Below are 26,275 nucleotides of genomic sequence, written 5' to 3' on the forward strand. Positions count from 1 at the left end.
TTTAAGAAAATGAATTCTGAAGTGACTTCACAGCAATTTTTGGCTCCTTCACATGTGGAGGGTTTTATTTGTTTTGGGGAAGCTTGGTGGAGCTTCACGAGGTTGATTCCAGAGATGAGGAGTTATAAGGAGAGATGGAGAAGTTTGGGCTGATACTCCCTGGAGTTTAGAAGAATGAGTTCCAATTGAGATGCATACGTTGCTAAAGGAGATTGACAAAGTAGATGTTTCCTTATTGAAGGCATAGAACAAGAAGTTTAGATTTATGATAAAGGGAAACAGACTTAAAACAGAGATGGGGGAGAATTAACTTCTCTCAAAGGTTGGTGAATCTATGAATGAGGTGGAATCCCAGACAATGAGTAAGTTAAAGGTGGAGACAGAGTAAGATGGTGGCAGAGTAGGACTCTCCAGTCGGAGCTCTCCTTTTCTTCTTTTTCTTCCTCTTAATGCTGTTTTTCTTTCTTCTGTCATAGCCTGTGGCAATGATTCCAGTCTCCAGTGACGACTCCTGACCTGGCACAGAGGCCTCCTCTCATAGGGGCATCCTGACATTGCTTGGCAACCATCTGGCCTCCCGCAGTGCCCTGCAGGTGTGGTGTGTCGCCAACGCAGGGTGGAGTAAGGGCTCAGTGCAGACTGGAAGCAAGGTGCCAGTGTGGTCTGTTGTGCTGAGGTCTGCAATCTGGACATGTTTATTTTTCTGTTGTCTAAGAGCTTGCACCTGAAGAAGTTGTGTCAAGGTACTTTTGTATCTGAGTTGGCGCTGTAATTGGCAATGTATAAACTTTTCACTGAGTATATGTGCCAATAAAGGCTATTCTATTATGGTAACGGGCTGAAGGGTTATGGGGAGCAAGCAGGAGGTGGAATTGAGGCCGAGATGAGATCAACCATGATTGTATTAAATGTCAGAACAGGCTCAAGGGGTTGAATGGCCTTCTCCTGCTCCTACTTCATACACTCTTATGTTACATTTCCACTGTCAGAAAATGAAATACTTTTAAAAATGTAATTGATTGTAAAGTGTGGAAAAAAGCAGTGCTAACCACTGTGCCGCCATGCTGCCAAGGGATGTGAGAGATTAGCTTGGCACCTCTTTCACGCTGACTTCCTACTCTCCACTTAATTCCAGATACCAAAGTATTCTCAATCCAGAGATAGCAGGAACTACAGATGCTGGAGAATCTGAGATAACAAGGTGTAGAGCTGGATGAACACAGCAGGCCAAGCAGCAGCAGAGGAGTAGGAAGGCTGACATTTCAGGCCTAGACCCTTCTTCAGAAATGGGGGAGGGTTCTCAATCCAGTCACTGTTTAGAACACCTATAGCAGTACAAGCAATTATCACCAGTTATGTGATTTCTAGGAAGCCTTGTGAACAAAAAATCTCCAAATTCCATGTGGTTTCTTTTGAAGAAACCACAACACTTGAAATAAATCAGTTTTTCTACAAACCTTCAAACTTTAATCAATGAACAAAAATCATAAGAAATATTAGCTCTAAAGCATCTTTGTAACACTGTCCATTTCATCCCACTCCAATAGCCCTGAGAATCTTACATGTTCAATTCTCCTTTGAAAGTTAGCAGTGAGGCTGCTTCCCTAAATCTCTGTTCTAATTATAAAAACTCAGCTTTAAAAACATTCTCATCATTTCATTCGCTCTTGTGTCATTTATCTGAAATCTATATTCTCTGGTTCCTGACCCTTCTACTATTGGAAACATTTTCTCCTTGCTCAGTTTGTCAAGACCCCTTCACAATTTTAAAGACCCCTTTCAGAGAACACAACACTCATAAATTTCTTCTTGACTTCTCTGCTCCAAGAAGAACAAGCCTAGTTTCTACAATCTGTCTTCATAACTTCCTGTTAATCCATTCAAGGGATGTGGCTGTTGCTGGCCCAACTCCAATTGTCCTTGAAGCATTCTAGTCCATTGGGAGTGGACAAGGTCAGAAATCACACAACACCAGGTTATAGTCCAACAGTTTATTTGAAAACACAAGCTTTCGGAGCCTCAGTCCTTCTTCAGGTGTTAGTGGGAGGTAGTATCAGACATAGAATTAATGCAAAAGATCAAAGGGTCATGCCATTGATGAGGATGTACTAAACAAACCTAAGATGCTGTTAAGTTTTTAATCAGTTAAAAGATTTAATTAAGTAATATGTGTATGTAAATCCCTGAATTCCTTTCAAGCCAATGTCCCAATAAAGGTTTTATCAATGTAAGGAAGAGGTGACATTTTAGGTCAGACAGTGCATGTTAGGCGTGAGTCCATGTTTACCACCTGTTTGTGTTTTAGTCTGGAGTCAGACTGGTTTTATTTCTAAAGTACAAATTTATAAAATGCCACATTGACTGATTGTCAATAAATTGTGTGCTTTTTGAACGAAATAAAGTGTATCAGCATATAAAAATTCACTCTATAGATGTACGTGTGAGCACGATTGGAGTGGGGCAGGAGTTTTAGGATTCTTACTAGCAACAGGAAAGGAACAGTGACGTTGTTCTGAGTCAGGCTGATCTGTGTCTTCGAGGATGGTTGTGAGTTTGCAAAGTGCTGTCAAAGAAACTTTGCTGAGTTGCTGCAATCCATCTTGTTAGTGGTATACACAGCTGCCAGTGTGCATTGATTGAGGCAGTAAATGTTTCCAGTGGTAAAGTAGTGATGATTAAGCAGGGTGCTTCGTCTAGGATGATTTGAACTTCTTGTTGGAGCTGCGCTCATCCGGTCAAGAAGAGAGTTTTCTACCATACTTCCCGACCTGTGTATTGTATATGGTGGGCAGGCTTTGGGGAGGCAGGTGCTGCGTTACACATCACAGAATTCTGTGCATTTGACCTGCTCCTATAGCCCAGTATTTATGTGACTGGTCCAGTTCAATTCCTGATCAATTGTAACACTCCAGGATATTAATAGTGGGAGAGTCTGCAATTGTAGTGCCTTTGAACGTCAGTGGAAATGATTAGATTCTCTCTGGTTGGAGATGGTAATTTCGTAGCACTTCTGTGAATCAGGTCAAGTTGGTATAATTTACCTCCAGCTTATTGCCTCAAACCACTCTGAATATAACCACCATTGTATTAATATCAATAAGAGTGCCGGGGTTACCCCTGAGGTGAACACTAAGTGGAAACACCCATTTATTGGCTGCAACTGAAGATTGTTCATGTTTTGGCTGCGAATTCATCTGTTTGGTACTTATTGTTGTTTTTATAAACCTGCCTGCTTGTGTTCAACTCAATTCCTGTTGATATACACATCCATGTTATTGTTACCTCTGGATTAGACAATTACAGTGTTCTGCTGGTCAGTCTCCAATCCTTCAATTTCCAATTCTTGCAAATTCCCCAGAACACTTTAGTGAACATGTACAGAAAACATTGGGTACAAAAACTAAACAAATTCAAACCTAGAGTCAAAATTGAAAATACTGGTATGTTCAGCAGGATTTTTAGTGTCTGATGGATTGGATTATTCTTATCAATGAATTATAAATCAAGCAGTGTTGTACTGTTCAGTTTCTGATATACTACATGCAGCTCTGATTAGATAATAACAGCAGAAAACGACTAACCTTGAGGAAGATTCAAAACTAAGAGTTTTGGGTGAGCTAAGCTAATTGGAAGAACAATTGAGAGAGTTGGAGTCTCGACTACAAGGAACTTAACCAAAGTCCTCAACATTGCGTCAGGAGTTTGGAAAAATGTTTGTTGAATGAATTATAGATCCTGGTCACAGAGAAATAAATAGTCCTCCACCGTTCTTATGTGTAGCTTTGTGACCTTTTCTGTTCATCTTCTTCCTCAGGTTTCTTCAGTGGTCCCCATCATCCACACCCAGCCAATTCCTTTCCAGAGCACAGTCACCTTTCAAACTTCCCCAGCAACCCCTTTGGACCAGTAACCTTCACTGGCCCAACAGAAAATATACTGCATGGCAATCATCATCCACAGGTCAGCTCCGTTATATATATCTTGATGTTTCTGACTTACATTTTGAAACAATATTGTTCACACTTTAATGCCAAGTTAATGAAACATTTCAGTCTTTCCACCTTGTACTAACAGCACATACATGGATATATGGGTCGAACAATATATTTCTGAATTGATCACAATTGTGTTAAAGATGCCAAGTTCATCATTAATTTTGCTTTATTTCTAGGTTTCATCACATTGACAGACTAAAAATAAAACATTAAGGCTTACACTGTGGGATCTCTGAACATTTCCATGTAATATTATCGTGTTCCCACATGTAACAGAGACAACAGGTTGCCAGGGTCCCACATAGATCTATGCTGAAGCCTAAACTATTCACTAGTGATGATGTGATTGAGTCGCATAAACAAATTACCAATGACATAAATGTAGATGGCAAATAGAAAGAAACATTAAATTATTGATAAATTAAGTGAATGGCCGAAATGGTGACAAATGGATTTGAATGCAGGCATACCTGAAATCACCCACTTGGATCTTGGAGAGAAGGAACTTTCTAAATCGTGAAAAATGAGAAGCAGTGGTGACCTGAAGAAACTTGGAGTTCCAGTACACCGATCATTAAACAGTCACCAACGGCACAGAAAATAATCTGTAAGATTAATACACTTATAGCTATGCATTTATGTCTTCACGATTAGAATATAAGGGGCTAGAATTCATACTTCAACAGTTCAAAGTCCTGGTTGGATCACAACTGAAATCACTGGGAGCAATTCTGGGCACTGCACCTTGTGAAGGAGCTATCGCAGATATGAAGATTTTCAAGAATGATACCCAGACTTCAAGGATTAAATTATAAATTGAGATGCCCAAAATAGGGCTGTATTCCCTGGAAATCAGAAGCTCAGGTGCTGAATAAATCAAATATTTCACAATGTGAAGGGAATTTATAGGGTCGATGGTGGGAGACTGTTTCCACTGGTCAGGAAGCCAGTAGCTCCCATGGACTTTGGAGTATTGTTAAAAAAATTGGAGCCAGACTTTTCAGACTGAAATTCAGAAACACTTCTCCACAGAAAGGGTGGTAGAATTTGACACTATCTTCATTAAATACCAGAGTAAAACTGTTAACTTTAAAACTGAATTTGATAGACTTTTAGTAACCAAGATGTGAAGTAAATGTTGGTGCATGATGTTGGTTTGTGTTGTCAACAATGATCCATCTCATTGTGTGGAGGAACAAGCTTGAGGGGCTGAACAGCCTGATTTTATATTGAAAAGCGGTTTGTTTTTAACAGTAGACAAAACATTTAAATGAACGTGTTCAGAGTTTGTTTGCAATCAGTTTGAGGCAGAGCTTTCCTTGTTGATTTTGCTCAGGAATGAATCACATGACACTCGGTTCTCGTCCAGCAGGTTTATTTGAAATCACCTCCATCAGTCCACTCAAGTTCAACACCGGCACCTCCACATCTTGTGCAGCAATTGCAATGGGATTTAAACCTCCAGCAGTGTTATGAAATAATGAAATGAGTATCATTTTTCAAAGCAAGCTGAATACAGGGCTCACTGTTAAAAGTGAAGACCAGCCAAAGAACGTGGACAGTTATAGTAACTAAGAAAAGCCTGTTTAGGGGCATTGAAGCCTTACATCACCGAAGTGAGTCATTCAACCATCCAGTCAATGCCAGCTCTCTGTAGAGCATTTCATTAGGTCCCACTCCACTGTGGGATAGGTACAGGTCCATAGCTCTGTAGGTTTATTTCCCTGAAGTGCCTATCCAACTGCTATTAGAAATAGTCTGCTGTCCCCAGTTCCACTGTCCTTATGAACAGTGACTTGCAGGGCATTCCCATTCGCTGTGTAAAAATGTTCCTCTCACACACCTCTTGCTTCACTTGCTCACAACCTTAAATCTGCGTCCTCTTAGGCCTTATATCATCAGTCATTGGGTACTGCTTTTCCTGGTATGGTTTATCTACCCCTGACATAATCTTGTCTGTCCACTTCCTGCCAGGAGATCTACTGTTATGGTATGTGACACTTGACTGTCTTGTGTCATCTGCAACTGCTCCGTGATACTAACTGTAAACTCGATTTATGTTATTTCTGTACAATCAGTCTGAACCATGAACCATGATGCATATTATGCAAATGTTTTATCACTAATGGGTTCGTTTTTAATCATGATTACACTACGATGCAGAAAGAGGCCTTCATCCCATCAAATCCTACAACCCACGTTTAGTACTGCTAATCCACCTAAGCTGCACATCCCTGGACACAATAGGGCAATTTAGCATAGCCAATCCATCTAACCTTCACATTTTGGTACTGTTGGAGGAAACTGGAACACCCGGAGGAAGCCCATGTAGACAGGGGGAGAATGTGCAAACTCTGCATGGACAGTCATCCAAGGCTAAAATCACACCACTGGTGCTGTGAGGCAGCAATGCTATCAGTGAGCATCACACATTGAAAAAGCAAAATATTTGAGGACTCACCTCAGGTGACTAAGTTATTCACCTCTCGTCCCTCCTGACATGATTCCTGGGCATCCTCATCTCACCTCCTGGGCCTGTATCGAAGGCCTGACTCCTGGGCCTGACTCCTAAACCCACCTCCTGGAGTTACTCCAAGGCTAATCTCCTGGGCTGGAATCCCTATTCCACGTCCTGGCTGATCTGCTCTGCTGAATGCTGAATCCACCTCCTGGGCTTTTCTGTATGTTAAAACCAGGAGTCAGAGTTGGGACTAGGTTCCCCTTATTGAAATTTTAACCCTATTGCTAGACTTAGGTGTTAAGGTTATTAAAGTTACCTCTAAGTCTTATCTGAAGCACGTTCTGTCACAGTTTCTCAGCTTCAACCTACATAATTTTGAGCAAGTAACTTGACTGATTTTCACAGATGTTTAGTGAGTCAGATCTTTTTCTGTTTTTGGATATTTTCCTGGACTGTACTTGGAAGAGTTTGAACTACTGCTGTTCTTGGAAAACCCTGCTTACACACATTGCCCTTATCAATAAGTTATTGCACAGTGCAAAATACACAGTCCATGACACTTGGGGGTAATGATTTAATACTAAAAGCTCCCAAGACATTGCAACGTTGAAATATGCAGATTATTATCTTGTTTTACAGGTAGACATCCTCTCAGATCCTGGGTTTACCCTGACCATTAATACAGCGGCAATCTCCAACCAGTTTTTCCCTGGGTCCACAGTGTCTGTTGACAGCCAGAGCGTTATTTCTGGCTCAAAGTTCCAGCCACCAGCGCGTTATGAACAGAGACCAAGTCATCTACTTCCAGAGAGCATCACGGCTCAGTCACCTTGCAAATCTTCCTATTGGAACACAATTCTGTCTGCACCAAGTTCTGCAGTAATCAGCCAGCAAGAACCATTACCTTGTCCAAGGCCTCTCCTGAATCCAAAATACAGATCTGGAACTGATGTGTTTCCCCCAGTCATCACTGACTCTGCACCATCGCCTTTCAGCCAGCAATGCTCAGCTTTCACCTTTCCTGCAGCCATGATGCTGTCTCCTTCAGACACCAGTCCATCATCCTCTGCAACAGTCCCTTCTGTTCAACTGAAGCCTCAGACGCAGCAAGTCACTTTAACCCAAGTGCAGTCACTCCATTCTGTGTCAAAATGGAAACACAAGCCCACAAACCCAGAAGAAGAGTTATTTCCCTCAACTGTATCTTCGCAGTCTCAAGACTTAATCCAGCTGCTCTCAGCAGGTAAATCTAACTTAAATAATGAGTTAGTATTCAAATATACTGTTCAATATACCTACATGCTTTTAGCATTGCAGAATGTTTATAGTAGGTATTGCTGGACAGCAGCCCTACATTGTGCCTAACTGAGATTAGTTAGATACTATACTAGATATTCATGCAATCACACATTAGTTTTAAATATATCGTTCAAATGCAGTGATCCTATTTTTTGATCATCTCCAGGGCACAGCCCAAGTAATGTGAATTTCTCCAGTTAAGCACCTGTAGCTCGGTAAACCTACCCCCATCACAGACAGGGTTAAAGTGATGGGCATGTGGCCACCATGAAGGACATACATACCTTGGCATTCTCCATGTGACACTGATCACCTTCAGGTGGGAGGGGCACCAAACTGAGTTCAGGACATCTGTGATTTCTCATTGGTCCTTCCAATTAGCGTTCAGCCAGTTGGAGATCCATATCCCTGAGCCTTGCAGTATCTAGTGCTGGTGATATGCAGGTTACTCTAATTATTAGCAAGTGCCTGCTGAAACCTTTCAGGTTATGTCTCTCTGTTTGCTGGGCCGTTCATCAGCATGGACCACTATGGGAACACTAGGTTGCCATAGATCCGCAAAAGATGCTAATGTGCCATAGACCACCATACGCCATAAACCAGCATGTGGTGTTACACCACATAGACCAGTTAGATGCATTAACCACAGACTAGCAAGAGGCACTAGACCAGCAGTAGGTGCTTTTGGTAGACCAACAGATGGTGTTATGCAGTACAGAGCAACAGGAGGCAATAGTGCACAGAATTCTGGCAGGAGGTGCCAATGCACACAGTTGACTAGCAGCAGGCACCAATGCATAAGAGGCACACAGAAAGTGCTAACACACAACTGACTGGCAGGAGGCCCAAATGCATCAGAAATCAGCAGGATAGAGGCTCACAGTGGCCTAACAGGAGGTGCTAGAGCACCGTAGACACATCGGAGGTGTTAATGCACAATGGTCCAGCAGTAGGTGCCTGGACACAATAGGCAGCTGGAAGTGTGAATGCAACACATACCAGCAGGAGGCACAAGCTCACCACAGACTGGCATTAGAACACACTAGATCAGCAGGAGCTGCAGGAGACTATGATATGGTCTACTAGGAAGCATTTGTACACAATAGACAAACATGTTGCAACTGCAGTATAGACCTACCGGAGGCACTAGCACATCATAGATCAGCAGGAGGCACTGAGGCAGCATAGACTAGCAGGAGAAATGTGTGCAGAATAGACAGCAGGAGATGCCAGCTCTACATAGCCCACCAGGAGGCACGAGTGTACGGTAGAACAGTAACATGCAGAAATGCAACACAGAGCAGCATATGGCGCTAGCTCAGCATTGATCAACGTGGTATCAGCAAACTAGAGACCCCCTGCTGGGGATGCTTGTCCATCCATGACCAATGGAGGCATTAACATACCATAGCTCAAATAACACACCATAAACCAGCAGGAAATGCAGCTGTACCATAGACTAGAAAGGGATGCATAGTGAGTACGAGCAGGAGATGCTAGAGCACAATTGACGACAGGCGGCATTAGCTCACCACAGACCACCAGGTGCTGCTAAAACACAATAAGCCAACAGCATAATAAAATGTGAGGCTGGATGAACACAGCAGGCCCAGCAGCATCTCAGGAGCACAAAAGCTGACGTTTCGGGCCTAGACCCTTCATCAGAGAGGGGGATGGGGTGAGGGAACTGGAATAAATAGGGAGAGAGGGGGAGGCGGACGTAAGATGGAGAGAAAAGAAGATAGGTGGAGAGAGTATAGGTGGGTAGGTAGGAAAGGGATAGGTCTCCAGGGAAGACGGACAGGTCAAGGAGGTGGGATGAGGTTAGTAGGTAGATGGGGGTGCGGCTTGGGGTGGAAGGAAGGGATGGGTGAGAGGAAGAACAGGTTAGGGAGGCAGAGACAGGTTGGACTGGTTTTGGGATGCAGTGGATGGGGGGGAAGAGCTGGGCTGGTTGTGTGGTGCAGTGGGGGGAGGGGACGAACGGGGCTGGTTAGGGGATGCAGTTGGGGAAGGGGAGATTTTGAAACTGGTGAAGTCCACATTGATACCATTAGGCTGCAGGGTTCCCAAGCGGAATATGAGTTGCTGTTCCTGCAACCTTCGGGTGGCATCATTGTGGCACTGCAGGAGGCCCATGATGGACATGTCATCTAAAGAATGGGAGGGGGAGTGGAAATGGTTTGCGACTGGGAGGTGCAGTTGTTTGTTGCGAACTGAGCGGAGGTGTTCTGCAAAGCGGTCTCCAAGCCTCCGCTTGGTTTCCCCAATGTAGATGAAGCCACACCGGGTACAGTGGATGCAGTATACCACATTGGCAGATGTGCAGATGAACCTCTGCTTAATGTGGAATGTCATCTTGGGGCCTGGGATAGGGGTGAGGGAGAAGGTGCCGGCACCTTCCCCTGCAACCGCAGGAAATGCTACACTTGCCCCCACACCATATTCCGCTTGGGAACCCTGCAGCCTAATGGTATCAATGTGGACTTCACCAGTTTCAAAATCTCCCCTTCCCCAACTGCATCCCCTAACCAGCCCAGTTCGTCCCCTCCCCCCACTGCACCACACAACCAGCCCAGCTCTTCCCCCCCACCCACTGCATCCCAAAACCAGTCCAACCTGTCTCTGCCTCCCTAACCTGTTCTTCCTCTCACCCACCCTTCCTTCCACCCCAAGCCGCACACCCATCTACCTACTAACCTCATCCCACCTCCTTGACCTGTCTGTCTTCCCTGGACTGACCTATCCCCTCCCTACCTCCCCACCTATACTCTCTCCACCTATCTTCTTTACTCTCCATCTTCGGTCCGCCTCCCCCTCTCTCCCTATTTATTCCAGTTCCCTCTCCCCATCCCCCTCTCTGATGAAGGGTCTAGGCCCGAAACGTCAGCTTTCGTGCTCCTGAGATGCTGCTGGGCCTGCTGTGTTCATCCAGCCTCACATTTTATTATCTTGGAATTCTCCAGCATCTGCAGTTCCCATTATCTCTGATACTATAAGCCAACAGCAGCTGTTAATTGACCAGAGCCCATTTAGAGGTGACTCTGCACCAATATGAACAGAACCAGCAGCTCAGACCAGCAGCAGGCACTAAAGCAGCCTAGCTCACTATAAACTGGCTACAGCACTAGGGCACTGATGACCAGTGAGAGCTAGACCAGCAGGAGACACTAACACACCGCAGACCAGCAGGTGGTGCTTGTTCAGCATAAAGGAGCAAGAGGAATCTGCGCACAATAAACTCCAGGAGACGCAAGCTCATCTCTGACGCCAGCGTGCCAGAGCATGATATTCAAGTTGCTGGTTTTGCCCAGATTATAAAACAACAGCTGGCACTATCACCATGTAGATGTAAGGAAGTGTTAGTGCATAGTATCCCAGCAGGAGATGCTGATTAGCGGGAGGATACACCATCGACTACTGCCCTGGTGTGGAGGGGTTAACTTATGAGCAAAGGTGAAACAGATTGGAACTCTTTTCATAGGAGTATGGAAGAATGAGAGGTGATCTCAGTGAAGCATATAGGATTCATAAAGATCTTACCAAAATAAATGCCAAGAGGATGTTTCCCCCGATGGGAGAGTCTCAGACCAAAGACTATAGCCTTAGAATAAAGGAGTGCCAATTTAAGTCTGAGATGAGGAGGATTTTTATCTCTCAGAGGGTTGAGAGTCTTTGGAATTTCTTGATACCGACAGATGTGGGGATAGAGGATGCTCTTTTGGAGGGTCAGTATAGACTTGATGGGTTAAATGGCCTCTTCTGCACTGTAGGGATTCTATGATTCTATGTTTGCTTGTTCCCCACCTCCAGCCACGCTTTCAGTCAGTTTGGTTAAAACTCATTCACTCAAAATTTCCTTTTTTTCAGAGAAACAAGAAGATGGACGATTAGCACAGTTCATTGTCAGCTGTGACCTTGCCCCTTCACCATCCAGCTGTCTGGTAAGACTCACTGCTGAGTTACGAGTGATTCAATTTTGTTCAGTTTTTCTGAAAGCTCAATAATTTATATTTATTTAATCAACAATTGGACCTTGTCCATATTTCTGTTTCTATGAAGAGATTTGGAAGGAAGGATCATGAATCTGCCAATATATCAAATAGCAATTTTCTCGGTCCCACCCAGTCAGGAAACTCTAGGACACAAATTACCAATCTGAATGCGAGAACAATGTGATTTACTCATGGGATGTGGACATCGCTGGCTGGGCTAGCATTTGTTGATTTTGATTTGATTTGATTTATTTATTGTCACTTGTATTTACAAATACAAGTACTGTATTATACAAATACAGTGAAAAGTGTTGTTTTAGGAAGCATGGACTGGGAGCAGTTGTTCCATGGTAAGGGAACTATAGACATGTGGAGACGGTTTAAGGAACAGTTGTTGGGAGTGATGAGTAAATATGTCCCTCTGAGACAGGCAAGAAGGGGTAAGATTAAGGAACCTTGGATGACGAGAGCGGTGGAGCTTCTAGTGAAAAGGAAGAAGGTAGCTTACATAAGGTGGAGGAAGCTAGGGTCAAGTTCAGCTAGAGAGGATTACATGCAGGCAAGGAAGGAGCTCAAAAATGGTCTGAGGAGAGCCAGGAGGGGGCACGAGAAAGGCTTGGCAGAAGGAATCCGGGAAAACACAAAGGCATTTTACACTTACGTGAGGAATAAGAGAATGGTCAAAGAAAGAGTAGGGCCGATCAGGGATAGCATAGGGAACTTGTGTGTGGAGCCTGAGGAGGTAGGGGAAGCCCTAAATGAGTTTTTTGCTTCTGTCTTTACGAAAGAAACCAACTTTGTAGTGAATGAAACCTTTGAAGAGCAGGTGTGCATCCTGGAATGGATAGAGATAGACGAAGCTGATGTGCTGAAAATTTTGTCAAACATTAAGATTGACAAGTCGCCAGGCCCGGATCAGATTTGTCCTCGGCTGCTTTGGGAAGCGAGAAATGCAATTGCTTCGCCACTTGCGAAGATCTTTGCATCCTCGCTCTCCACTGGAGTCGTACCTGAGGACTGGAGAGAGGCAAGTGTAATTCCTCTCTTCAAGAAAGGAAATAGGGAAATCCCCGGCAATTATAGACCGGTAAGTCTCACGTCTGTCGTCTGCAAGGTGTTAGAAAGGATTCTGAGGGATAAGATTTATGACCATCTGGAAGAGCATGGCTTGATCAAGTACAGTCAACACGGCTTTGTGAGGGGTAGGTCATGCCTTACAAACCTTATCGAGTTTTTTGAGGATGTGACTAGAAAGGTTGATGAGGGTCGAGCTGTGGATGTGGTGTATATGGACTTCAGTAAGGCATTTGATAAGGTTCCCCATGGTAGGCTCATTCAGAAGGTCAGGAGGAATGGGATACAGGGGAACTTAGCTGCTTGGATACAGAATTGGCTGGCCAACAGAAGACAGCGAGTGGTAGTAGAAGGAAAATATTCTGCCTGGAAGTCAGTGGTGAGTGGAGTTCCACAGGGCTCTGTCCTTGGGCCTCTACTGTTTGTAATTTTTATTAATGACTTGGACGAGGGAATTGAAGGATGGGTCAGCAAGTTTGCAGACGACACAAAGGTCGGAGGTGTCGTTGACAGTGTAGAGGGCTGTTGTAGGCTGCAGCGGGACATTGACAGGATGCAGAGATGGGCTGAGAGGTGGCAGATGGAGTTCAACCTGGATAAATGCGAGGTGATGCATTTTGGAAGGTCGAATTTGAAAGCTGAGTACAGGATTAAGGATAGGATTCTTGGCAGCGTGGAGGAACAGAGGGATCTTGGTGTGCAGATACATAGATCCCTTAAAATGGCCACCCAAGTGGACAGGGTTGTTAAGAAAGCATATGGTGTTTTGGCTTTCATTAACAGGGGGATTGAGTTTAAGAGTCGTGAGATCTTGTTGCAGCTCTATAAAACTTTGGTTAGACCGCACTTGGAATACTGCGTCCAGTTCTGGGCGCCCTATTATAGGAAAGATGTGGATGCTTTGGAGAGGGTTCAGAGGAGGTTTACCAGGATGCTGCCTGGACTGGAGGGCTTATCTTATGAAGAGAGGTTGACTGAGCTCGGTCTCTTTTCATTGGAGAAAAGGAGGAGGAGAGGGGACCTAATTGAGGTATACAAGATAATGAGAGGCATAGATAGAGTTGATAGCCAGAGACTATTTCCCAGGGCAGAAATGGCTAGCACGAGGGGTCATAGTTTTAAGCTGGTTGGTGGAAAGTATAGAGGGGATGTCAGAGGCAGGTTCTTTACGCAGAGAGTTGTGGGAGCATGGAATGCGTTGCCAGCAGCAGTTGTGGAAGCAAGGTCATTGGGGTCATTTAAGAGACTGCTGGACATGTATATGGTCACAGAAATTTGAGGGTGCATACATGAGGATCAATGGTTGGCACAACATTGTGGGCTGAAGGGCCTGTTCTGTGCTGTACTGTTCTATGTTCTATGTTCTATGTTCTACTGTTGCCACTGTCCAGTGCCATCTTTAAAGCAAATAAACCCAAACCCAGAATATAAAGCTGCAGAAATAATAAAGTTTATCTTATCATCTTATTTCAATAAAGCGAGGTGGTCTTTGGAACAGGTCCTACTTTGAGCTGAGCTCCTCAACTCCGATCCTCAAGTCTGTGTTGCTAAACCAATGACACTAACCATGGCAATCCACGCCCAGTAGGTAGGTCTACTATGCCCTTAGGCAGGGAATTCCAGGATTTTGACCCAGCAACAGTGAAGGAACGGTGGTATATTTTCAAGTCAGGATGGTGAGTGGCTTGGAGGGGAACTTGCAGGTGTTCCCATGTATCTGCTGCCCTTGGAAGTAGTCCTGGACTTGGAAAGTGCTGCCTTTGGTGAAATTCTGCAGTGTATTTTGAAGATATTGCACACAGCTACTGCTACTGAGTATTGGTGGTGGAGAGTTGGATTTTAGTGGATGTGATGCCAGTCAAGAGGGTTGCTTTGTCCTGGATGATGTCCAGCTTCTTATTGTTGGAGCTGCACTCATCCAGACAAATATGGAATATTCCATCACACACTTGACTTGTGTGGTGCATATATTACTTTTTGCTTGTCAGCTAAAGTCTGGATTTTGTCCAAATCTTGTTGAATTTGGACATAAGCTGCTTTAGTGTCTGAGGAGTCATGAATGGTGCTGTACACTTTGTGCAATTATTGGTGAACCTCTCTACTTCTGACTATTAGAGGGAGGGTCATTGATGCAGTTGGGCCTAGGACACTACCCTGAGGAACTCCTGCAGAGATGTCCTGGAGCTGAGATAACAGACCTGTAAAAGTTGTTAAAACTGGCAGTATATTGGCTGGATGGAAACCTAGTTTGATAGTGGCTTGGCTGGATGAACACAGCAGGCCAAGCAGCATCTCAGGAGCACAAAAGCTGACGTTTCGGGCCTAGACCCTTCATCAGATGAAGGGTCTAGGCCCGAAACGTCAGCTTTTGTGCTCCTGAGATGCTGCTTGGCCTGCTGTGTTCATCCAGCCTCACATTCTATTATCTTGGAATCTCCAGCATCTGCAGTTCCCATTATCTTTGATAGTGGCTTGGGCTTGGAATAGAATCTTTCTTGCTGTGCAGGGTCGAAGGGTGTCTTCAGTTAACAATGGTAGAGGATTGACCACTAGTTAGTTTTAACCATCAAGCGAACTTGTCTTAACAATAAAATATAGTTTATTGCATTTTAGTAATAGATACAAGTTTATATTGGCTGGTTAGGCAGAATGGCAAAGATTATCAGGGACGAGAGATGATACATCTGACCCCTCCCTCACCAGGATCTGCAGCTAAACCATTCAGTTCTTCACCCAAGACTGTGTGACATCATCATGTTGGAGCCTGATGCAGTCTTCACCATTAACCCTTTCAGAGCCATTACCTTATACAATGGGACGGCAAGTGCAGGCTATGGCACAGGGATTGAGAAATGATTGAAGGGATTGCTTTAGGATCTGCTATGGTCACTGTTGGGCAAACCATTCAGAAAGGTTTCTTCAGAACAATTTTTATTTTGATGGACATTTAGGATGTTTAAATGTTAATTTGTTAATCTGAGTGCATGTCTGTTCAATAGATGGGGAGGATAGCATGATGAACTGCAACGGGGAAGTGTGTATGCACCAGGATAACACCCCTGTCTGACCTGATTCCAGTCCTCAGAGTTGTTTTTAGTATATTTCATGGAACTTAAAACTTGAAACAGTGCAGAAAGAGGCCATTCAGCCCATAACATGTGCTCTACAAATAAGCAGCGCACTTAGTATGACCTCAGAAAAGGACATACATGTTCATGTGGTAGGTCCCAGGAATATAACTGAGCTGAGTCATCACATTGATCGGAAGCTGTTGGTTTTCGCAGCCTTCAAGAAGTTTGAGAATAATGAATGGTTGTGTGATGTTACTTTTCTGAGCTCTTATTATTCCAGTTTTCTTAATCTGACAAAATATTTCCGTTGTCCATTCTACACTTAGAACAGTACAGCACAGTACAGGCCCTTTGGCCCACAATGTTCAGCTGAACTTTTACCCTAATCCTAAGGTTTATCTAACCTCCAACCCTACCTTATACTATCATCCATATGCCTATCTAATAGCTGCTTAAATGCTCCTAATAAGGCCAACCCCACTACCCTCTCCAGCAACGCATTCCATGCTCTGACCACTCTCTGAATAAAGAGCCTACCTCTGTCTCCCCTATATCTACCTCCACTCACTTCAAAACTATGTTCCCTTGTAATAGCTACCTCTACCTGAGGAAAAAGTCTCTGGCTGTCCACTCTATCTATACCTCTGATCATTCTGTACACCTCTATCAAGTCACCTCTTATCCTTCATCGTTCCAAAGAGAAAAGCCCTAGCTCTCTCAACCTTTCCTTGTAAAACCTTCCCTTCATTCCAGGCAACATCCTGGTAAATCTCCTCTGTACTTTTTCCAACACTTCCACATCTTTCCTGTAATGAGGTGACCAGAACTGGACTCCAGATGTGGTCGAACCAGGCTTTTGTATAGCTGCAGCATAATTTCACGGCTCTTGAACTCAATCCCTCTGTTAATGAAAGCTAACACACCATATGCCTTCTTAACAACTCTGTCTGCCTGGGTGGCAGCTTTCAGGGAACTGTGAACCTGAACCCCAAGATCCCTCTGCTCCTCCACACTGCCAAGAATCTGTTAACCATGCATTCTGCTTTTAAGTTTTTCCTCCCAAAACGAATCACTTCACACTTTTCAGGATTAAACTCCATCTGCCACTTCTCAGCCCAGCTCTGTATTCTATCAATGTCCCTTTGTAACCTAGAACAGCCCTCCGCATTGTCCACAACATGACCCACCTTCATATTGTTCGCAAACTTACTAATCCTCCCTTCCACTCCTTCATCCAAATCATTTACAAAAATCACAAATAGAAGAGGACCAAGAACAGATCCTTGTGGTACACCACTCGTAACTGAGCACCATGTTGAATATTTTCCGTCCACTACCACCCTGCCTTATAAGGATCAGCCAATTTTGAATCTAATCTGCCACATTTCCCCCTATCCCATGCCTCCTTACCTTCTGCATGAGCCTACCATGGGGAACCTTATCAAAAGCCTTATTTAAATCCATGTCTAGCACATCCACTGCTCCACCTTCATCCACCTATTTGGTCACCTGTTCAAAGAATTCAATAAGGTTTGTGAGGTATGATCTACCCCTCACAAATCCATGCTGACTATCTGGAATCAAACTGTGCCTTTCCAAGTGATCATAAATCTTAAGTCTCAGAGCCCTTTCCAATAATTTTCCCACCACTGACGTAAGACTAACTGGCCTGTAATTTCCAGGGTTATCCCTATTCCCTTTTTTTAAACAAGGGAATGACATCTGCCTCTCGCCAATCTTCCGGCACTATACCCGTGGACAGTGAGGATGAAAAGATCATTGCCAAAGGTCCTGCAACACTTCTCTCGCTTTCCATAGAAACCTTGGATAAATCCCATCAGGCTCAGGGGACTTACCTATCTTCAACTTACTTAAAATTCCTAGCACATCTTCCTTACTAACATCCACCTCCTCTAGCCTACTAGCCTGTTTCACACTGTCCTCCTCTGCAATAGGTCCCTCTCAGTTGTGAATACCGAAGAAAAGTATTCAGTAAGGACCTCTCCTATCTCTTTAGGCTCCGTGCATAAATTCCCTTTACAATCCTTGATCGGCCCTACCCTTTCTCTGGTCATTCTCTTATTTCTCACGTATGTATAAAAAGCCTTGGAGTTTTCCTTAATCCTATCTGTCAAGGCTTTCTCATGCCACCTCATAGCTCTGCTAAACCCTTTCTTCAGCTCTTTTCTGGATAACTTGTATCCCTCTTGAGCCTTTTCCATCCTTTGTTTCCTAAGCCTTATATAAGCCTCCTGCTTCCTCTTAACCAGTCATTTGATCTCGCTTGAGAACCAAGGCTCCCTCACTTGACTGCATCTTCCCTGCCTGCTAAGGACAAACATATCAAGCACACGCAGTCTACATTCCTTAACCAATCTCCACATTTCCGTAGTGCTCTTCCCTGACAGCATAGTTTTTGAGATTTCAGCTGGCTCAATTGCTTTTGATCTACAATTGAATGTTCAATTCTCCACAGTTTCTGTGCTAGGATGGACACTCCCTTAAGAGCAGCTTTCCACTATTGCAGTTTCAGGAGGATTCTTTCAAGAACATGCAGAGATATCAGAGGAGACTACATTGTAACCAAGAAGGCAGGTCGACATTTGATTCCACAGCATACTCAGGGAGATCTGCTTGCTGGGCTTCCCTTTCAGGTTGTCCTGTCATCAGTTCACAGACTGACCCGGGACTGGGGATTGTGACCCCAACATCGAAACTCTGCACAGCCACTTCCTTTACAAGGGTGTCATTATTTTCCGTGATACCAAGGATGCAGCAGCTACTATCTATTACACATGCGACCATGGGTGCTGCACTCAATGTTGCTCTGGTATTTATGAATGGGGAAACGTTCCAATTCAGTTGAATGGCAAGTTTTATCAGATCATCCTGCAGCTGAAGGGCAGGCCTGCGGGAAGATGGCTCACAGTATTGAGTATGCATGGAATATCTGGAATGGTCTGACAGATCCTGGGACATTCCTAGAGCTATGGTCCATGGGGTCAATCCAAAGTACAGAAACTGTAGAGAAAGAAAGCAAAGAATAGAGGTGAACAAATAGACAGTATATTTATAGGAGTTTTAAGCCCTGGAACATGCTTCTTGAAAGGTCAGTAGAGCAGATTCAATAATAGCTTTCAAAAGGGATCTGAATAAAAATCTGCAGGATTTGGTGAGATAACAGCTGGAATACTGTGTATAGTTTTGGTCTCCATATTTAAAGAAGAATCTTTGAGTCAGTATGAGAGGGTTGTCCAGAAGGTATAGGACCAGAATTAGGCTGTTTGGCTCATCGAGTCTACTCTGCCATTTAACCATAGCTGATATGTTTCTCAATTCTATTCTGCATCTCCCTGTAACTTTTGTTCACCTTACTAATCAAGAACCTATCTATGTCTTAAAGATACTCAATGACTTGGCCTACACAGCCTTCTCTGGCAATGAGTTCCACCATCTGGCTGAAGAAATTCCTCCTCATCTCAGTTCTAAAGGATTGTCCATTTTACCCTGAGGCTATCCCCTCAGGTCCTAATCTTGCCCACTGGTGGAAACATTGTGTCCATGTCCATTCTATTCAGACATGTCAGTATTCTGCAAGCTTCAGTTAGACACCCCCTCATCCTTCTAAATTCCATTGGTTATAGACCCAGAATCCTTAACAGCTCCTCAAATACCAAGCTCTTCAACTCCAAGATAATTCTTGTAAACCTCCCCTAGACCCCCTCCAAAACCAGCACATCATTCCCTTGATACAGGGCCCAAAACTGCTCACAATATTCCAAATGTGGTCTGACCAGAGTCTGATACAGCCTCAGCAGTACATCCTATCCTTGTTTCCTTGTCCTCCTGAGATGAATGCTAACATTGCATTCGCCTTCCCAACTGCCAACTGGACCTACATGTTAACCTAAAGGGAACTTTGAACTCGGAATTAAAAATGAGAAAAAATGTTCCCATGGAGGGTGGTGCATGTATGGGATGAGCCGCCAGAGGAAGTGATGGAGGTGGGTACAATTACAACATTTAAAAGGCATCTGGCTGGGTACATGACTAGGAAGAGTTGAGGGCCAAATACTAGCAAATGTGACTAGGCCAGATTGGAATATCTGTTTGGCATGGACAAGTCAGACTGAAGGGTTTGTTTCTGTGCTGTATTACTCTCTAACTTCTGTCCCTCTATACTATGCCACTATTTTGTCTTATCAAAGTGCGTAATCTCACACTTTCCCACATTGCACTCCATCTGCCACCTCTTTGCCCACTCTGCTGACCTGTCCACATCCTCCTGCAGCCTCCCCACTTTCACAACGCTCCCTGAGACTCCACCTATCTTTGTGTCATCTGCAAACTTAGCAACAATGCCCCCAGCTCCTTCATCTAAATCGTTAATGTGTAGTATGACTAGTTGAGATTCCAACACTGACCTCTCTGGAACTCCACTAGTCACTGGCTGTCAAACTGAAAAAGACTCCCTTATTGTCACTCTGTCTTCTGCCAGTCAGCACATCCCCTATCCGTGCCACTACCTTGCCCTCACACCTTGGCTGTTAACCTATAATGAGATGCTGAGTAAATAGGGCCTATACTCACCAATATTTCAAAGAATGAGAATGAGACTGGTTGTTTCCATCGTGGAATCTAAAATATGAGGGCTCAACCTCAGGATAAGGGACCGATCATTTAGGACTGTGATAAGGAGCAATCTCTCCATTCAGAAGGTTGTGGATTGTTAGAGCTCTGCACCTCATAGAGTTGTTGATCCTTCAACATTGAATAGACAGATTTATAGTCTCTCAGGAGAAGCCAGGGAACATGAGGGTAAATTGAAGCCGGAGGTTAGTCATGATCATATTGAGTAGTAGCATAGACTTGAATCATCTGGTGCAACTTAGCATTCCCCACACTGAAACTTTTATAGGCTTTGCAATGTCACTACCTGCTGTTGTTTGTATCCACGATGATAAACAGCTGGAAATGGGTTACTGAAGAATTTAACACATTTCTTTACGCAGACCAGTGCACTGTCAGATTTCCCAGGAACTACCTTGATGAAACCAACTGAGCACGTCTTTTTAGAGCCGTCTGCACAATCCAGTACATCACCCTCTGTCCCTTATGTTTATCCAAAGACAGAGAGGTTATCACCGAGCTCAAGCTGCAGTGAAAATATTCCATCATCTTCACTTCCAGGTATTTACTGAGGAACCGTAGAGACTTAGGGCAGAATCTTACAGGGCTCTGAGTAACATGGTGAGATTTGTGGCCAGTGAGCCTTGTTGCACCTTTCATACTTTTGCTGAACAGCGAAATTTCTTGCTAGGCAGCAGTGAGCTGCCTGTTAAGGGGGATCTGTAGCTTGTTAAACATCTTAGTAACACCACAAATCCCCTCATTAATATTTAGTATCCTATCTTCCCAAATACATCAAACAAGCTTGACCTTGAGAAACCAGAGCATCTCCCTGGTGCATTCAGCTCACTGCTTGCTCTGAAAGACCAACCACCCCCACCCCATGCCCCATGCTGGACACGGAGCACCATGGTCCCAGGGCACAGTGCATGAGCTCATACACCCCACAGCTACAGACATTGGCATCTAACATGTGCCAGTCTCTAAGAGCACATCTCTGATCCACTGTCAGGATATTTCTACGCTTCAATGCTGTCTCTCCAGCTGCACCAACACTCTCATTGTAAAGCTGCAGCAACGTCACTGTGTGCTCAGGAACTGCATCAGGCTATAGCTGCAAGCTCTTTGCTCAATCTCATAGTGCTCGCTTACTCTGAGCCGAGTTGGATGCCTACTGCATTCCTCCTGGCATTGCCTTTGTGCACTTTGCCCCATCAGCCAGAGATACCAGGCTTATATCACTGCTGTCTTGCTGCAGTTTAGCTCAGACATAGAGGCAGCAAGCTGCTCATCACTGTCAGCAGACTTCAGTCAGGTCAAGGGGCCTTTACTCTGGGGGCCCTGGCACAGTAGGTCAAGGGCAGCCTCCGAGAACAGTGAGGGGAATTGGACACAAATCAGTCAGCTGCTTGGGGCTGAATGAAGAACAGAACACCATTTAGCCAGACTCTCTCTGCTGTATCGGGCAGTTTTCTCTCTGGAAAGAAAGAAAGGCAGGTACCATGAAACAGCTATTGCTGTTGGTGCAGGTGGGGAGGAGTTCCAAGTGAGTGAGTTGGCAGCACAGAGAGCAATGCAGGGTTACTGATGTATATTGGGGGTTGGGATCAGTGACAGTGATTAGGGGAAATAGTGAGAGTGGGGGGAGCGTGACCCTTAGTGGGTGGTGGAGGCAGTAGTAGAGATAGAGTGAGAGAGAATTATCGGACAGAATATGGGTGGCACCTACGGTAACGGAGTGGAGAAGGTCAATGACCCTCTTCGTACAGAGCTGGGCATTCCTCCAGATGGCCGAGACAGTACTGACCCCAAGGTCAACCTGGGACCAGGCTGACATGGTCTGGCAGAATGGCCTCCATTGCCGGCCTGGGGGAAAACGATGTTCTGTGTTAGCACCTCCCAATCCAGCAGGGCCTTCAGGATCCTGTCCACAAAGCAGGGCAGCAATTTCTCTCTGCCTGCCTTGTCTGCATAGGGTAGCTCTGGACTGATTGTGTCTGTTCATGTGTACTATGGACTGCTATAGATGGCACCAAGCAATTACCAAGTCTTTCAGATATCTGGTGAGTTGTTCTAGGTAAGATGGGACTAGAATGAAACATACTGAGACATAAGTTAGGATCAGGTGGAGTAGGTATCTAATGAGGCGAGTTTGATAAAACGCAGCGAGAACTCCCCAGAATAACTTGACACAACTTGCACCTAACCAAACAAATACAAAATTCAGTGCAGAGTATTTATAATACTGAAGGAGGAAATTCAGCCCATCAAATTCATGCTGGACCTCTCAAGTAAGCCAATTTATTCCAAGATCCATCCCTGTAGAAATCTATTTTTGTCAATCATCTATCAAAGTTTCTTTAGAAATCTGTCCTTTAGTCCTTACATCATCACTTAATGGGAACAATGTTTCTTTTTCTATCTAAACCTGCCTGAATCTTGTACACTCTATTAAGTCTCTTTTCAATTGGTTTTTACTCTGAGGAGAACAACTGCAGATTTTTCAATAACTTTGTAGCTAAAATCCCCAGCACTGGAAGCCTTCTGGTACATCACTTCCATATTCTGTCAAGGGGCCTTCTGAAAGCGTGCTGATGAGGACTGGATGCAGTATTGTAGCAGGATTGCAACTGGAGCTTTATAAAGCTTCAGCATAATTTCCCTGCTTTTATCCTCAGTACTTCTTTTTACGAAACTTCAAATCCCAAAGATTTTGCTAACTCATTTCTCAATATATGTGTTGATGTGCTGAATGGCCTACTTCTGCTTCTGTATTTTATGATCAAATAGTCTTATGTCCTACCACCTTCAAAGATAATTGCACATGCAGACTCAAGTCCTTTTGTCCTTCTGTATATGTTGGTTTATCTAATCTGTTCTCAATTTCTATCCCTCCAAGTACCAACTACATTCATACTCAGCCTCTACTACATAGCTTCCAAGGCCAATGGGTCCTTACTGAGTCCAACAACTCTTCCAGTAAATCATTAATCTATGGTTTCCTCACTTCTTTAACTTCAAAAAGCAGAAAAATTGGGAATGTAACAAGCTAATGTACGTCAATCATTCAAATAAAATGGCCTCACTTACCTTGTAAATTCCCAGTAGCCCTTTCACTATTCCTTCTACAGCTCTTTATGCTACAAATGGAAGTGAACTTACTCCATTGTAAAGTGGAGCTTCATGTCATTGCCATTGCTCAGTTGGCCAGTACAATGTTCATTCTCACCTTTTTAACCAGTCTATCCTTTCTCCTCAACAGCCATTAACATTTAATGAACCTGAAGTTTGGTCAAGAGTTGCACACAGTTTCCACTTTTAAAAGGACTCTTCTACCGAGGCTCTAGACAGGATACCAAAGGACATTTTTCATTCGATGAGTGACTTCCTCTCTCATTTTCAGTTTCAGACTCTTCTTTGTAATTTGTCTATATAGAGTCACAGAGTCATTCAGCATGGAAACATACCCTTTGGTCCAACTTGTCTGCACTGACCACATGTCCAAATCTGACCTAATCCTGTTTGTCAGCATTTGCCCCATATCCCTCTAGCCCCTTCCTATTCATACACCCATCCAGATGCCTTTTAAATGTTGTAATTGTACCAGCCTCTACCACATCTTCTGGCAGCTCCTTACATACATGCACCGCCGTCTGCATGAAAAAGTTGCCCCTCAGATCTTTTTTAAGTCTTTCCCCCCTCACATTAAACCTATGCCCCTCTAGTTTTGGACCCCCCTACCTTGACTATTCAACCTATCCATGCCGCTTGTGATTTTATAACCCTCCATAAGGTCACCCCCTCAGCCTCCAATGCTCCCGCATATCTAGCCTCACCCTACAACTCAAAGCTTCCAATCCCAGGAACATTCTTGTAAATCTTTTCTGCACCCTCTCAAGTTTCTCCCTCTGCTGAGCTCACTACAGCTGTGGTCAGAACTTTCTTCTCGTGTCACTCCTAAATTCTCGGAGAAACCGGCTGATTGGAACCATGTCGTGTATGCTGCCTGTTGTGTTTTCCTTCTCTTCCTTTATTTTCAGTTATGATGGTGTTCTGAGTTTTTCACTTGTGAGAAGCTCTGGATGGTTGTTGCCTTCTGTGCATTGCTTATAATCAGTGCTGTCTCTTTGTACAGATCACAAATGTCGCTCAGGGAAAGTGTCACTCAATGAACCAGGAGAATGGGGTTCAGTGAAACAGTCAACATGTTCCACTACAAACAGGACAAGGCCCCAAACAAACAAGGTAAGTGTATGGAGAACTCATTTCACATAGAGGCAGCTTTTAAAGGTTAAGAAAGTGTGAATAGGGTGAAGTTGCTGGTTTAATTTTTATAGAACTAGAATTAAAGCCACTTCGAATGCACCAACTTACAGACTGAACAGGGGAGACCTTGGTGTGTGGTGGAATATAGTTGACGGGTCAATATAAAGGGAGCATAATTTTAAAGTGAAAGGCAAGAGATTCAGGGGGTATTTGAGGAAAAACCTTTTCACCCAGAGGATGGTTGGGGTCTGGAATGCACTGTCTGGGGAATGTGGTTGAGACAGGAAACCTCAAACCTTTAGACAGTACTAGGCTGAGCACTTGAAGCATCATAACTTTAAAGGCCTAGTGCAGGAAAATGGGACAAGTATCAATTAGAATAGATTTTAATGACTCTTCTCTGTTGTTTGATTCTGGGAACAGAGAAAGAGAGGAACAGCGCAGACAACGATGGAAATCGCAGAGAGAGAGGGGAGCAGAGACAGAAGGAAGCAGCAAGAGAGAGAGGGGTACAGAACGAGAGAGGGAAACAGCGGAGAAAGAAGCAGTGGGGAAGAGAAAGAGGTGCAGAGAGGTATGAGAGCAGCAAGGAGAGCACCAGGGAGCGACCAATGTAACAATCACACACAACAGCCATTTTCAATCGCACACACAAAGTGATCCTGCAACTCACTGAGCACCACTTACACAGCTCTCAGATGGCTTCTGTCAATTTAGTCCGTCACATTCAGCAATGGGAATCAAGTCAAAGGGACTTCCAAAAATCCCAGGTCGTATTTCAACACTTTAATTACCAAATAATGATTGAAATAATACTATAGTAGAGAGTTAGGAGGAGGAGGAATTTCTGAAATTCATTCAGGCAAGCTGAACTTAATTTTGGCAGATCTGGTGCTGGGCAATGAGGTGGATCAAGTGAACCAAGTGTCTGTAGGGATTATTTGGTTAAGAGTGATCATTATATTCTAAGGTTTAGATTAGTAATGGAGAAGTAAGGAACAGTTAAAGTAGGAAGTCTAACTTGGAAGACAGCTAACTCAAATGTAATGGGAAGCAATCTATCCAAAATCAAATGTAACCAAATACTGACATTAAAATGACAATAAAACAATGGGTGATCTTTAAGAAAGGGTTGCTTTAAGTAAGCACTTGAAATATTCTCAACAAGGATAAACAGTAAGGGACCAAAAGTCAGGGCTCCTTGCATGATGACTGAGATAGAGATAATGATGAAACTAAAGACAAGTGTGTGCGACAAATATCAGGTGAATTCTTCATGTAAGACCCTGGGTCAAACTGTGATGAGGGGAGAAGTAAAGAAGAAAATAAGACTGACAATAGGAGAATAGAATGACAGTTGTAAAAAGAACCCCAAAAACCTACTGATGGGAATGTAGGTAGAGTGTGTCCTACCAAGAGCAAACAATGTGATATATATTTAGAGGCAGAAGGCTAGGCTACAATTTATAATAGTTGTTACTAAGA

General features: G+C 43.9%; 1 protein-coding gene across 2 annotated transcripts in view; it reads left to right on the plus strand.

Moving 5' to 3' along the window:
- LOC125464592 (carbohydrate-responsive element-binding protein) overlaps positions 1–26,275 on the plus strand; it is a 156,424-nt gene that overhangs the window by 99,619 nt on the left and 30,530 nt on the right. For both annotated transcript variants that reach the window (XM_059655497.1, XM_059655499.1), the window contains exons 8-12: positions 3,815–3,960; positions 7,096–7,699; positions 11,626–11,699; positions 20,908–21,085; positions 24,660–24,769. In XM_059655497.1, coding sequence (XP_059511480.1) covers positions 3,815–3,960; positions 7,096–7,699; positions 11,626–11,699; positions 20,908–21,085; positions 24,660–24,769 — 1,112 coding nt within the window. The remainder of the gene's footprint in view (positions 1–3,814; positions 3,961–7,095; positions 7,700–11,625; positions 11,700–20,907; positions 21,086–24,659; positions 24,770–26,275) is intronic.

The sequence above is a fragment of the Stegostoma tigrinum genome, chromosome 27, assembly GCF_030684315.1.
Source record: "Stegostoma tigrinum isolate sSteTig4 chromosome 27, sSteTig4.hap1, whole genome shotgun sequence".
Taxonomy (NCBI): Eukaryota; Metazoa; Chordata; class Chondrichthyes; order Orectolobiformes; family Stegostomatidae; genus Stegostoma; species Stegostoma tigrinum.